At 42.0% G+C, this 14,669-nt stretch overlaps 1 protein-coding gene across 2 annotated transcripts; it reads right to left on the bottom strand.

Moving 5' to 3' along the window:
- Positions 1-7,858: 7,858 nt before the first annotated feature.
- cab39l1 (calcium binding protein 39, like 1) lies at positions 7,859-14,524 on the bottom strand. Of its 2 annotated transcripts, XM_080465379.1 has the most exons (10): positions 14,250-14,524; positions 13,688-13,816; positions 13,418-13,582; positions 13,106-13,224; positions 12,360-12,528; positions 12,162-12,221; positions 12,020-12,085; positions 11,758-11,901; positions 11,414-11,631; positions 9,804-10,277 (listed from the first exon to the last, which is right to left on the bottom strand). In XM_080465379.1, the coding sequence occupies exons 2-9, from the start codon at positions 13,802-13,804 to the stop codon at positions 11,440-11,442; spliced, it is 1,032 nt and encodes a 343-aa protein (XP_080321505.1). In that variant the 5' UTR covers positions 13,805-13,816; positions 14,250-14,524; the 3' UTR covers positions 9,804-10,277; positions 11,414-11,439. The 2 variants fall into 2 exon arrangements, with proteins under 2 accessions (XP_080321504.1, XP_080321505.1); XM_080465378.1 differs by having other exon boundaries at positions 7,859-11,631.
- Between the last annotated feature and the right edge of the window lie 145 nt (positions 14,525-14,669).

The raw sequence follows: 14,669 nt of genomic DNA on the forward strand, positions 1-14,669 counted from the left end.
ATAAAGTGAACAGAAAAACAAGCATTCAAACGTTTGTACAAAATAAAACGGGCAGGTACATTCTCATCTTTCCTTACAGCTGATATATTAAACTAATTGCATGATTTATTTTTTTTAACTATTCTTTCACATCTGGCTCAAGCAGAGCCCCACAACGCAATTAAAACCGTGATGCTGCCATCTAGTGGCCATTCTGCAGACTTACAGACTGATCGGTAAATTGTGCAGTCCCTTGTTTTTGCAGGCTCTCTTACTTTTTTCTAAACTAGTTGTTACAATGTGAGACTTTGTGGCCGTTTCACAGCATCTTGCGGATTGCAGATGGATACTGTGCAATTTCTGTCACTGTGTAAAGTTTTGAAATTGCGGAGTCATCCATCCGAAAACAGCGAGACAAATAGCAGTGTGAAACTAAAGCGAGGCTTCAGAGCCTCCAGTGTGGCTGGAGTGGGTAGTTTCAGTTGTTGTGGAGCCTGTAACTCTCTTCCTGTGATTCTCTGAGAAACAGAGAGCTTTGCATGGATTTGCACAGCACAGACGGGAAAAAGCTGAGAGCAAACCAACAAAACTCACTGTGAGCCCAGTTGTCGCCGCCAGTGAGCTCTGCAGACAGGCTGATGGAAGGTGACCGGCAGTGCCCGAAGTGCACAAACTGCAGTAGATGAATGTGGACTACCTGCACTGTGAGCACTTTGGAACTGCCGAGTCCACAGCTATGTTCAGCTTCACACTCAGCGAGTAATGAGGGAAAATGTCAGGGGAAAAGAAGTGTGCAGATACACAATAAAAGCTCAGGACCTGTAAATGCATGCAACAGGATAGTCAAAATGGAATTGTTGCATTTATGCACAGTGGAATGACACAGTTCCACAACAAGATATTTATCATAGACATAAGCAAAGTGTGAGTTGTTATATACTTTAATTTAGTTACATGTTCATCTGCACTGCAGATATTAATCAAACTATAAAAAGAAATAAGAACAAGCCTTATTGTGGTCTAAAAACAGGGACTGTTGATGCTTTTCATCACTGACATGAAGCAGTTCCAGGGAAGATTTGTCCAAAAGCATTTCACTCTGCCAGACAGAACAAGTCCTCCATCCAGAAGGAGCAACTAGGGCAGTAGATGTTGAACTACTTCACTAACTACACTAGATGCACCTTAGCTGGAGGACTGCAGGACGTATGGACGTATAGGTGCGGGTGTGCTGGACGACTTCCAACTCCTCCAGTCAGGATCAGATCCACCTGAAACAAAATCAATCAAAGGTTATGAACAATGAATATTCAGCCGGGTTCTATAAATAATTACTGGAGAATTAATACATGCTTTCTAGGCTGCAGTGCGGCATATCTGCCTTTTGAACAAAACCAGTCAGGGCTCTTACAGAGCGCCACATGTCTTAACGTTTTTTTACATCATAAAATATGAGTGTTAACTTTTCAAACAGGTAGTATGAATATAACTCTTGTGGCACGGTTGAAAACCTTTTTCATTTAAAATATCTGATCAGCGTTTAGATAAAGCCTGCAGCTGTTACCTATACATTTTCACTCAATCTTTTTTTCCTAGTATTTTGACTCTTGTCATTGTTATTATTTTTATATATTTGTACCATAATTTCAATTAAAAGAAATGAATCATGCTGGGAATAAGCATACCCAAGGCTGTCCCAGATTTGTTCGACTTTTGCATCCCTTCTCCTCAAACTCTGGCATCCACTGATATACATGACTCATTTTCATTAAAACCAATCAGGGCCACATGAAAACAAACATCACCATCTCGAGGAGCATCCTCAACCAGGTCTCAGTTACAAGGCTGATTGACCACAACATTCACTTACATCTATGAAATATTGAGCATGAAAGTTTAGTCGTGAACAGCACCCACTAGTGGTGGCACATAAAAAAACTACATCGCTTTCAGCTTTCCTGCCAGCCACAGTTAAGCAGTCCTGTCTACACTTTGGGCACAGTAGCAGAGATTGAAAAGTTGTTTGAGGATTATAGTTTTCATCTCATATGAACTGACTGACGGTGAGCACAGATATTCATCATGGATGTGTGCTCAGCCTCCTCCAGACATCATCCTGCTCAGCTGTTCTTCAGACATCCTCACAAACTACACAGACATTAAAGCCATCCAGTGGGTGGTCAGGCCTGCTCTAAGTATGATGGCTATCAGATCATTTCTACCGGACACTGCCTGAGGAGGGGACAGAACAGCTACACAGATATGACTTGTCCACCTCGTGGACTGTTTTCACTCAGCTGTATCACAACAGGAACACTGAGGTTAAAAACCCTGGAAGCAAACACCTGAACTCTGATCTTTATCTAATGTATGTCACACTCCTAATCACTATCGACTTTTTTACTCATTTGCTGATGAAGGCCGTTCTGATGTAATTCCACTTGTATTTATTACTGCAAGTACTAATATAGGACTTGTTATTCAGGTAGATTTTATTGCTTCTATAAATCTGTGGCCTGAGACCAGATTCTGTCTGCACAAGCTCCAACAGCTTTTCCCCCTGTATGTCATCTGCACACATGTACTGGATTTATTAAAAGATGACACAACCTTTCACTTCCTCATAGTTTATCTGGACCAAAATCTGATCTGCGACACAATTTATACCAGGGAATTTCATTTCAGTGTATATTTTATTCGGTAAGTCTTTATATATAGTCTTAACCTTCATAGCTTCATAACACTTTTGTGCAAATACGTAATTAAAAATTGTCTATGATCTCATTACACTTACCGGAACGTCTTTGTTTAAATGTGATTTTCAATTTAATAGTAGTTTTGCATTTCACTAATTTCTTCTCATTGTGGTTTTGGGTTGAGTAAATAGGACATGTATACAAAAGAAAATGGAAAAATGCAGTGGGACACTAAGGTTGATGATGAAAACATTGTAGTTTGACCTTTTAAAAAGTTTTTACAATAAATGAAAACGTATTAGCAGATGAGAGTGATTTCACACACAACCTTCACATATATTACACACAGTATCGTTGTTGTCTTCTTATAATTAGGACTAAAACACATCGATAGGATTCTATAACAAATGAATCCAGATTGAAACTGTAAACTTTCCATCCCTCATATAAGTAACTGAGTCCATTTTCACCAATAAAAACCAGAGTTTAAAGCTTGTGTAAGTGGGGTATTATTTTAAAGTTTCCATATGTGACAGAATCTGTGGACAAGGACTCACAGGAAGCTATCATAATCAACAATAAATATTAGGTAACATGTTTATGGTGAAGCAATATATGAAGGATATTTTGTCACCTGATGTTGTAAATATAATCAAAAGGGCAAATCGTGAACATTAACTGTATGAAAATAACTATTTAGCATGAAATAATCAGAAGTGAACATTATGAAAATCTGTACAGAAGTTTTTACTTTCAAACAGCAACTTCATTAAACTGTATCTAGTATTTGCATTCAAAACATTTTTATTCCTCAAAATTAACTATTGTGTTAGAAAAATTTTTAATATGTGAAGCAGGACTTTTGTAAATTAAATAAATACAATTGTTTCAAATAAAGTATTTTTTTTTTTTAATGGTTATTAATTACAATAATGGATCTACTGGAGCGACAGATCTTATGAATACAATTACACGCTTGGGGGGGGGGGGGGGTTCCAATGTACCCCAAAATATTTCTTAATTCTAGTCATGTGAGTATTTGTAATGCGTTACTTCCACTCCTGGAACTAATAAAGTGAAGCACTCTCAAGGCCTCCATCTTTTGTCACTTGGATGAATCCTCACAAGGATAACACCACATTTATTAAAGTTGCATATTTTCAGTTTTGTGCCACTTCTGCTCCACCAATCTGTTATGACGAATTAATTTTATATATATATAAAGCGCTCATGCTTTATTAATTATTATTAATATTGTTGTATGCTTGGGTTAAAACGTGTGCGCATGTAGAATTGGCGGTCCATGCGAGGCGCACAAAAGGAGTTTAATTCAAATGAAAGCTCTGATGAATGAGAAACGTGTGGCAGATGATACCATCACGTTCTCATCAATCCTCAGCTCCTGGAGACTTAATGCCTGAGTTATAATGACTTTCTGCATGGGCTCGGGGAGATCTGCGTTCACAAAGTGGCGCCAACAGTCTGCTGTTGGTGATGATGATGATGTTGATGATGATGATCAGCGCGTCAATCACACCCCCACCCCCACCCCACCCCCACCCCCCGATTAAAAAAATGGATGTCAAGCACAATCACATCCGCTTTAATCCACTTACAACATTAATAGGAATAGCGGGCGGCCGCTAAGTGGGAGGATTAATTCGCAGGTTTTTACGCACAGACGCGAGCTGCGCGCGCCCCTCAGCACCCAACAAAGACTTGATGGAAACAGCTTTCGCGAGCTCCTGACGCAAAGGAAACAAAGTTGTTGAAAAGGCTGGAAATGCACACGGATGAGTGAAAATAAGACGGAGTAATCACGTGCTGCACATGGGTAGCGGGTGGCTTTAAAGGAGACCGAGTGAGTTAACGACATGTTGTAATGTGTGTTAACAAACAGGGGAAAGAAAAGCTGCACCTACCTCCTCCTCCTCCTCCTCCTCTTCCTCCTGGATGATCTGCCCACCATCCTGCAGGAAACTCAAAATGTCTCATCGCGCCACGCAATTCCGCAGATGTATCCTCACAAACAAAAAGTTTTGCCATGCATGAAATTGTGGGGGCATCTTTTTTTTTTTTTGGGATGTTTCTCTCTTTGTGGGGGTGGGGACCGGGCGCGCGAGGCTGGCGACGCTCCCTTTGGATGGATCCTCCTCAGATCTTCTCACTTCCCACACATTGTGGCGAAATATGGCAAAATCGGGTTCAGGCCCTTCTTTCTCTCCTCGCTTGAGGCGCGTATCCCCGCGAGGCGCAGTGTGATGGCGCACAGAGGCGCGAGGAGACTCTTTATTGAGACGTCCCGCTCCTCCGTTCTGCGCCGCGCTGGTCAAAGAAACGCAGGAGGCTTGTGACCTGTAACCCCTGTAAACCCTGCCCCCACCCTGCCTGCTGCTCTGTCCACTGGAGCACGTCCCCTCTCTCACACACACGCACACGCACACACACACACACACACACACACACACACACACACACACACACACACACACACACACACACACACACACACACACACACACACACACACCATATCACGCAGTAACTTGGTGTGTGTGACCGAGATCCTAACTTCAATCCAGAGGCACGATGACACCCCGCCCCTCCTCCACTGTGGGAACCGGCTGCAGCCTCTCCTTACTTGCCTTCTCCTCTGAATGAACTCTAACCTACATTCCCATGCTGCATCCTCTCTGCATGTGTAGTCTGTGATCTGTGGAGTTGGGGGGGGGGTCCTATCTGTTGCTTTGGCTAACCCAGATCTAACATGTCACTGGTATAAAGAATGCAGGTTAACGTTGGTCACCACCACTCTGAGCTCATTTGCACGAAATCCGGTTCTTTCACCGAAGATTACTGGCTTTTGTGGGTTTAGCAGGTCTGTGGAGTGGAGCCGGAGCCGGTGGAGCTCTTAAAGCTATATGTATGTGTTTGTTAGCAGAAATGAAGAGGGGTCCTCACACAGACAATGGGCTGCCAGTGTATTGAACAGGCCTCCTGGCAGGATGGAATGTGTCCCAGTGAACTCACAGCTCAGACTGGGAGGAGGGGGCTTCTTCACTCACGCCGCCTCACAACAAATGCTGCAAACTCGTCCCACCACATGGAAAACTTTTCATTATCCCGATGAAACGTCAGGATAAAGACAAGATACGACAGGGTTGATTTTTCCCACGCTTGCAGCAGTGATAGATAACAGATGATCAGGAGGAACATTTTTAATAGAACCAGTAATAGGAAATAAAGCACATAAGAATAAGATAAAAAGGGAGTGGAATATGTACCGATGATGGCTGTATGGTTTTATATTTATATACTTCTGTAATGTATATCTGTACATTTAGTCTATATATTTGTATTTATCTATATGTGTTAATCTGTATATTTAGTCCATATTCATACTCATAATATAAAAATAAGTACAGTGGTATATTTTTCACAATGCCTATATATACTGAGCATATCTGTGGATTTGACAGTATCATTCAAACTATTGTCTTCTGGCAGTTGAATACAATATAATTGTGTGTGTGTGTGGTGTGTGTGTGTGTGTGTGTGTGTGTGTGTGTGTGTGTGTGTGTGTGTGTGTGTGTGTGTGTGTGTGTGTGTGATATTGAATATTATAGCATATACAGGTTAAAAACACATACCAGACAAAGCTTTATAGCTTTTAATGGACTCAGCATTAAAAACACGTCTTTAAAAGTTGCTAAATTCCTCTTCTCATCCTTTGAAGACCAAATATATCGATCAAATGGAGCCATCATGGTCTTTGCTCTACATATTTGAAATGTTTTCATTATTATGATTATTGTGTGTGTGTGTGTGTGTGTGTGTGTGTGTGTGTGTGTGTGTGTGTGTGTGTGTGTGTGTGTGTGTGTGTGTGTGTGTGTGTGTGTGTGTGTGTGCACTATTTAAAAGTGTACAATATTACACGATTAAAATCATTTTAAGATCAAAAACATTTTCTTCTGCAGAGACTGGAGAAACACTTTTGTTGTTAATAAATCCATTTTCTACATGGTTTTATTGAATTTGGGCAGGTTCCACCCTGGATCACTCTAAATTCAAAGAGACGGACCAACAACCACAAATATTCACTCCCTGACTGACATGGACTGCATGTTTTTAAACAGTTTGAACAGAAACCGGCACACAGGGAGAAAATACAGGAAGCAGAAAAGGTCCAATAGCCTGGAATATCACAGGTTACAGAGATCCATTCATCTAATTCCCACTCCGCCAGTTCATCTCCTGAGATTACTCATTTTAATGTGTCTAATCTTCCTGCCTCCACAAGTCTCCTCCTCTGAGCCTGGTTCTGCAGGTTTCCTCCTGTTAAATAGGGCATTTTTTGCCTTTAGCTGCATTATATTTGGCGCTACAGAAATACAACCGAATCAAGTTTAACTACCAACTTCAACTAGGTTTTATTTTTGACCTGCTAAACCACCTGAACCGTGACCTCTCTGATCCACAGCTGTAAGCACACTGTGTTTATAAGTCCCGTCAGATTCTGGGTCAGATTTGATAGATGTTGAGTTCAGAGGTTTTATTGCGTACAGCTGCAGCAGGAAGTTATTTTCGGCATAAAAAGGCTTCAAGTCGACTGTCAACCACACTCACAGGCACGGAGTATCTCTGAAGTATCGAGCTCGAACCAAGCAGAATCTACCCCCAAAGCTCTGCACGTCTCCTGAAACTCAAACCAATGAATCAAACCCGTTTCCACGGGGCTGGACGGACTCACTTTATAGCTTGGGTTTATGTTGTGGGTGAAACGTTTGTTGTGACTGCATGACAACCTTATCACTGAACTGGTGACGAGTCCTGCCTACAGTCCTAAATCCACCTCGTTTCACCAGATTCCTCCCTGCCAAGAGGTTTTTAACAGATTTTTTTTATAAATTATTGTTAAAGGCAATACATGGCATGTACTTTTAACAAAATATCTGGCGTTTTCTTCATCTCTGTTGTCTAGAAGTTTATTCTATATTGTTAATTTAATTCATTTTAAAATGGACTTTTTCCCTTTACAATCATAACTGTGTGTAAAAGCCATCCACACAATCCTCTAATCGTATCCCCTGTGATTGAAACCCTAACGAACGCAGATAAAACACGCCGGAAAATTAAATGTACAATAACACGGTTCTTGGTAAACCATTCACTGAAAACACATGAAACTCGCCACAAACTTTTATTCTCATCAACGCTTTCACACTTCACTTATATTTTATAAAGTTATGTACACATAATTCGCTCCCATGGTAAATAACATATCCAGTGTGGAAAGAATAAAGAGGGGGGAAAAAAGAAGGCAACAGAGTTAAAAAAAAAAAAAAAAGGGGCACAAAAGAAAAAAAATAAATACAGAAAACTTTAAATCATGAAATATCTGGAACATAAGGATTGTGAATTCCCATCTACATAATATTGCCAGTGATTTTTATATAATTATTAATTGGAGGTAGGGTGAGCGCTTAGTGAAATGCTTTGTTTATATATCTAAATACAAGGTGCAAGTGTTACCGACAGCACCCCCTAGAGGGAAAGCTGGGCATAGCATGTCCTTCACAGTGCCTGCCATGACACGTTGAAGACTTTTAATTACATAAGAAAATAGCAGAAAACCAATGTTAAATATCATTATTCAGGATCCACAGATTATGTTTCTTTTGCCACCAATCTATAAGTTTGGTTCAGCTCATTAAAATGGGTCAGAAAATCATGAGGTCTCGTATGTTCAGGGAATCAAACTGTCTTAACATTTTCCCATGACAGTGCATTGTGTGGACTTTAGTCTATTTGTGTATAATGTACCACGTTCACAGCAGAGTTCCCAATTTATCTTATGGCTGCTAAAAATCGGCGTTGTAACCATCTGCTGCAGTTGACCCAACAGCGATCAAGTTACTTAACAACAACAAATAGAAGTCAGTTAGTTATCTAATGCTGGAAAAATGACAGAGTGATGCCTGCAGATCTGGATTAAAATATATTTACACTCACAGGATCACGTTTGGAGCGTAAAGCGGCCTGCAAAGGAAAAAGAAGTCTACATATGAACCTGAGAAAGTCAATAATAATAATAATAATAATGCATTTGGGACATGAAATGTACAATTTCACCCTGTTTTGTTTTTTTTTCTTTCATGATCACTTTGGTTTCAAAACAAATTAAGAGGTCTGGAATTGAACACGATCTTTACGATCCATTAACATCTTTTAAATAAGGCAACATTCATTACAAGGCATCACACTGCAATTCATTATGAATTAACGTTTGTGCGACGCCGCCCAATGAGTGCAAAAATCTGGCTTTCCATTGAGAGAACCAGCCTGCAGTCCCTGTTCAAGTCTGAACATATACATATGTATATAATATATTTAGGCATGCATACATCCCAATGTTGTGTATGTTTAAAATAGCCAATAAAATATCATGTCAAAGAAAAGAAAGGAAGGAAAGAGAACACAGCATTTTGCAAACGCAAACCCCATGAGGTATATCCTAGCAGACTGTGCACAGGCCACACACCTCCAAACCCCAAACTCTACCCAGTATTTGGTCACTTTCAGAGACGGCAATCGTGTCGTTTTACTTAATAAATCGGTGCGAAGTATGTGCGAGAGTCCGTGCCGGCCGTCCAAAACAAACTTGCTCGTGTGCGTTTTCTGGAAACGTGGAGACAAAATGTACGTTGGGTTGAACCACGGGCCTGTTACAGCAGGTTCCATCAGAGCCGGAGGGCGACGCGGCTGCTTTCGGTCACTTTGTCATTTACTGCTTTAGTTTTCTGCTTCTTCTAGATTTGAACTGGATGAATGATCAATTTCAATAACAAAACGTCACGTTTGCGCTAATAAGATCTGGTAGAAAAGTCCGTATTATATCATCTGAAGCTTGCGCGGCTTTCAAAAGCACAGAAATTAGTTCAGCTTTTACCACTTCCTGATGTGATCGAGATCAGCGACAGATTCTTATCGAAAAGCTAAAACCTGCTGTTGGTTGGCATTTACAACTTTCTCGGTTGTTAAAATGACGTTCTGTGTATTTACACAAATGCCTCCTGAAACTGAGTGAAAACGTTTAAATTATAGCAAATTCTTCAAGATAAATATTTTATAGCATCCATCATGTTTAATTGTAAAAGAAAGTCAGGAAGCAGATTCAACAATATCTCTATTTCATGAAAACAATCCAATGTATATTTTACATTTATTCTATCGGGGGGAATAATCACATTTTTACTCTGAAAATCAACAATATTAAGTTCTTCAATTCTCAGCAGGAATATTAAGCTTAACCACTAATCTAAATTGACGTTAGTGGTGATTGAATACTACATTATATACCAAAGACATTACTTTACTCTTCTGGCTCTGACATGAATAGAACAGCTGTCCATCCGTGATGTGTCTGTCTGTCTCTTTGTGATGCAGCACGTATGTTTTAATGAATCGCGGTCTGTGTCCGCGGCGCAGCGCTCGTGGTCGGATCAATGGGTGTATCCTGTCTGTTGGCTGTGAACGGATGGCTGGTGCCCCGCGGCGTTATCGGACGCCTTGTTTCTATTTCAGTCACGTCAGCATCGCAGCCTAAAATAAAATAAAATCAAAAAAAAAAAAAAATCACAGCACAATTAATTGATCCCGCTATGGTTTTGATTTTCCTCTTCCTGTGCTGCCTAATGCACCGGCGAGTAGAAAACTTCTCACCCCTGTGACTCCACGCACGCATTCAAAAGCCAGCTAAACTACACATTAATCAGCTAATGTTACTGCTTTGTGCTGAGCCGGTCTGCTCTGGTCAAATCTCACTCCAACACAGTAAATCTAAAGATCAGTTAAGTCCCTGTATGACAAAAAGCTAACAATAAGGCAATAAAGCAAACCTAAGCAACCAGATTACACCAAGTTGAAAGAGAAGTTACTGTGCTTTAAATGATTCACCGGGAAGATACATTAGAAAAATAATATATTCACTTCTCAGCATTTCAACCTCTAAAAGAAGGAGTTTGCAAAGAGGACTCTGAAGCACACCTCAGACAACATTACTGAAGTCTCTGCCAGCAACAACACAAGTAGAGGGGTAACAGCTTAAGGTCCAACATGACGAGCACGGAATAAAGGTGTCTCATCATCACTAAAGAAGAAGAAGAAGAAGAAGAAGAAGAAGCACTGTGGTTTAAATAACAGTTCTTGGCCCATTTGTGTTGCTTGATGGAAACCACCTCCACATCCACACAAAACCAGAAAGTGAAAGAAGTCAACTTCACCTTCTTTCCTGGGTTTTGTCCTCCGCGTTAAAGTACCAGTGTGTAGAATTTAGTGGCTTATTTTGTTAAAGACGGTACAGCATTCCACTCATTGTGCCGTCTTTAAAGTATAAGAGAAGCTGTGGGGGCCAGGAAACTTGCTGAGAAGCGGAAAGGGCTCTCAGGAGCTGGTGTCCGATTCGGACTTTCTCCAGCTGAAACACTGCGATGCATCTCGACAACCTCAAAAGAAAAAGACCCACTCCCCGCACAGAAACTACAGGCTCTCTATGGGAGCAAGAACATTTAGTTACAGGTGATTAGAATCCTATGAAAACCTTATTAGGAATATTATTTGCCATTACTGCCGACAGATTCTCCCAAATCCTACACACTGGCCCTTTAACTCTCAACGGAAGGTGTTTTTCCCTCATCAAGCTCTCTGCAACACCGACCGCCACCGTGAAAATCTACCACCTGACAAAGCAGCAGTCTGTGTGGCTTTAAGCTTCCTCTGGTGTGCTGGGTTTTTTCAGATCCCGGATCTGCTTTATCAGATAGTTCTTCTCGTCGCAGAACTGCTCGTCCTCGGACCGGTCCGTCTGGAAGTTGCTGAGAAACTCCACCAGCTTGGCCTGGTTCTTCAGCAATATGTCCAGCACGGGCTGAGTCTTGTTGGGGTTTGCAACAAACACCTAGGAAACGTGAGAGAAACTGGGTTAACTCATCATCTGACCAGGCAAAATATCCCACCCCAAACAATCTAACAATCAGCATTTTTATCAGACGACAGAATTTCAACAAGAATTGTCAGTGAAGACCTTAAAGACGTGGAATGCTTCAAACTGAATGTTCCGGCTGTTGTAGCGCAGCAAGTTCATCATCAGCTTCAAGTTCTCAGCCCGACCGATGTACTTGGTCATGACAGAGAAGTTGTGCCTGTCCAGGAGAAGTTCCCCAAGGAGCTGCAACAACGGGGAAATAAATGAAACCACAAAAGAAAATGAATGCATCAGTGCAAAGCCAGTCTGTGGCAGAAACTTTATATGATGATTTTTATTTGATGGAGCCTCATGTTTCTACCTTCAAAGACTGACGCTTGGTCACGTAGTTGTCAGAATGCAGAAGCTTCTCGTAATCTATGAAAACCTGATGCACAGCAAGGATGTTAGCAGGAAAAGAGGCGGTTTTTCAATTTGTTTAAAATTCACACCGGTAAGCTCACCTTGTCGTAATTTTTCTCCAGGAAATCCGCGCACATAATCTTGTGTCTGGTGAGAAGATCCTGAAAGAGAATAAAAGAAACCGTAACGTCATCAATCCCTCTTCCGCATGACTTTATCCATCCTAAAGGGGGGGAATTAATATTAATTCAACATGTTGTGCCGATGCTGCAGTCAAAGCAAAAGTATCTCACTTGTACCTTGAACGAGGCGAAAGCGTCTGAGGCGATGTCAAAGGTTGAGAGCTCCACGTAACGGAAGAAGCTGTAGAAGTCGTCGGAGAAGAGCACGGTCCTCGCCAGGGGCTCGTGACGCAGACACTCCCTCAGCATCATGCCACAGTTCAGAGCCACTTCTGCACTCTCGTATCTGCACGGGGCAACGCAGGGGTGAGCAACTAGAGTACAAATTTCAATGCACGATGTGAGGAAGTATATAAATGGATAAAAAAATAAACGATCAACATTGAATATTGGGCTGAAGTTTCCCATTACAAAGCAGCAGGCTGAGACAGTGTCTGAGCTACTGTCTGCAACCTGTCCACCGTGTTGCACTGCAGCTCTGAGACAGCAGGATGACTCAGTTCTGTGGCGCTGCAAAACCAGCATGTTGCTATCGCTATGTGCATCTCCACAGGTAACACACAAGTGAATGCAACAAGTTCACACTCGTCCCTTTGGGAGATGTTGAAACACATTCTGTATAATGAGGAATCAAAATGTGCGTTTGGGGAAAGGAGCTTTCACCCAAAAAAATATGTATTTATAACACCACATTATAACCACTTCTGCTTCTAGTTTCCTTTTGTTTTTGTTTTCACACCAGATGATGGACCTCTGAGTGAGGTATTTGTTGTTAATGCATGCAACTGGACAAACTGAGCCACCAAATACTGAGTCACTGTGCAGTTAGAAAAAAAAAAAAGAAAGAAAAAAGATGAACTTACCCTTTCAGAAGCATGAAGAGGATCTGCGGGTGTGTCGAGATGTATTCTACCGTGGGTGTACGAGCTCCAATCTGACGTCTCACGATATTGCTGAACAAATGGACCACATCCTTCTTCCCCTGCAACACAACAACCACTCAGACATATCAGGTGCTGAGAGGCTGCTCATCTTTTATGCAAACATAGTTTTGCTTTGAGTACAAATCGCTCGGATCATGCAGGTCATTTGACGCCAGTGCAAGGCAATCAATCTTTCATACACTCATAAAGTCAATGTATAAAATAAATAAATAAATGGTACACCCGTCCCACCTCAAAATCAATCTTCTGTAGGTTTGCGATGAGGGCGATGAGGAGGTTGGTGTTGTACAGCTCCTGGGCGAGCTGGGCCACAGCTTCGGTCTGAGGCTCCTTTTCACCAGTACCACTGAGGATTTCCTTCAGTGAAGCCAGATGTTTAGACGCTTCCTCTGCAACCTGAGCAGCATAGAACCCAAACAGTGAGGGGAATGGGCACAAAAAAAATAAAATAAAAAAAAAACTTGAGATACTTCATGAGTGAGAATTAAAACCATCGCTGACCTTTTCACACTTTTTACTGTCTCCAGCATCCAGCTTTTCCATGTGTGCCACATTCTCCTTTAAACTCCTCACGATTTCAGCAGGACTCTTCTGAGACTTCCCGAAAGGAAAAGGCATGGCTGAAGATCTCTGACAAAACAAGACACGGATTAAGGAAAAGAAGGTTAAAGAGGGAACAACTTCCCCTGACGAACACCTGAAGTAGCTCAGTTATGGTGGCTGCTCAGGGGGAAAAAAAGAAAGAAAAAAAAAGTACAAGTTTACGGTTTAGAAACTTAAAAGTTAGCAATTCTAGATGAGAGTTAATCTCCAGCAGACTGCCAGTGGACCAGGTTGAGTTGATTTGAGGTGTTTATCTCCTGCCGGGGGACGCGCACAGCACAAGATGCTAAAATGTCAACTTTCCAGCAAAGTTGCGCTAGCTGGTGACCTAGTTAGCTGTTCCGGGCAGCGAGCAGGCTGAACCGCAGGACTCGGTGAAAGAAGTCGAGGACAGTGGGAAAACACACACACTCTCCCGACAACTCCGATGAAATATCTGGTCCAGGCTGTCGGGACTTACCGAGTGAAGTCTACTTTGGAAGCTGGGAGACACTCGGAGGCTAAAGGTGAGCTAGCAGGCTAGCGAGTTGGCCCCCAACACTCTTTAAATCCGCCCAAAAGTCCGCGAGGGGATCCGACACCGTGTGGCAGTCCAACCGACACCGACTGTGGCTACAAACCGCCGAGAAAGAGCACTTTCATAGCTGTGATAGTCCGTGTAAGAGTCACCGAGCTCGCTATGGGGAGAGCTGCCGCGGGGCTGGCCTGTCTGATAACTTCATTTCCCTGTTCTGCCCCAGCAGCCGTCCTCTCTTCATCCCGGGGTCACTGGGAGGGCCTGTTTTTTTTGACACGACGTGACGGACACCGGCTTCAGCCTATCAGAGAGCCCGATTATGTGACGAAGCCAGGCCCACTTCACAGTGGCTGCGCTTGTTTA

Source organism: Lipophrys pholis (genome assembly GCF_963383615.2).
Source record: "Lipophrys pholis genome assembly, chromosome: 6".
NCBI lineage: Eukaryota > Metazoa > Chordata > Actinopteri > Blenniiformes > Blenniidae > Lipophrys > Lipophrys pholis.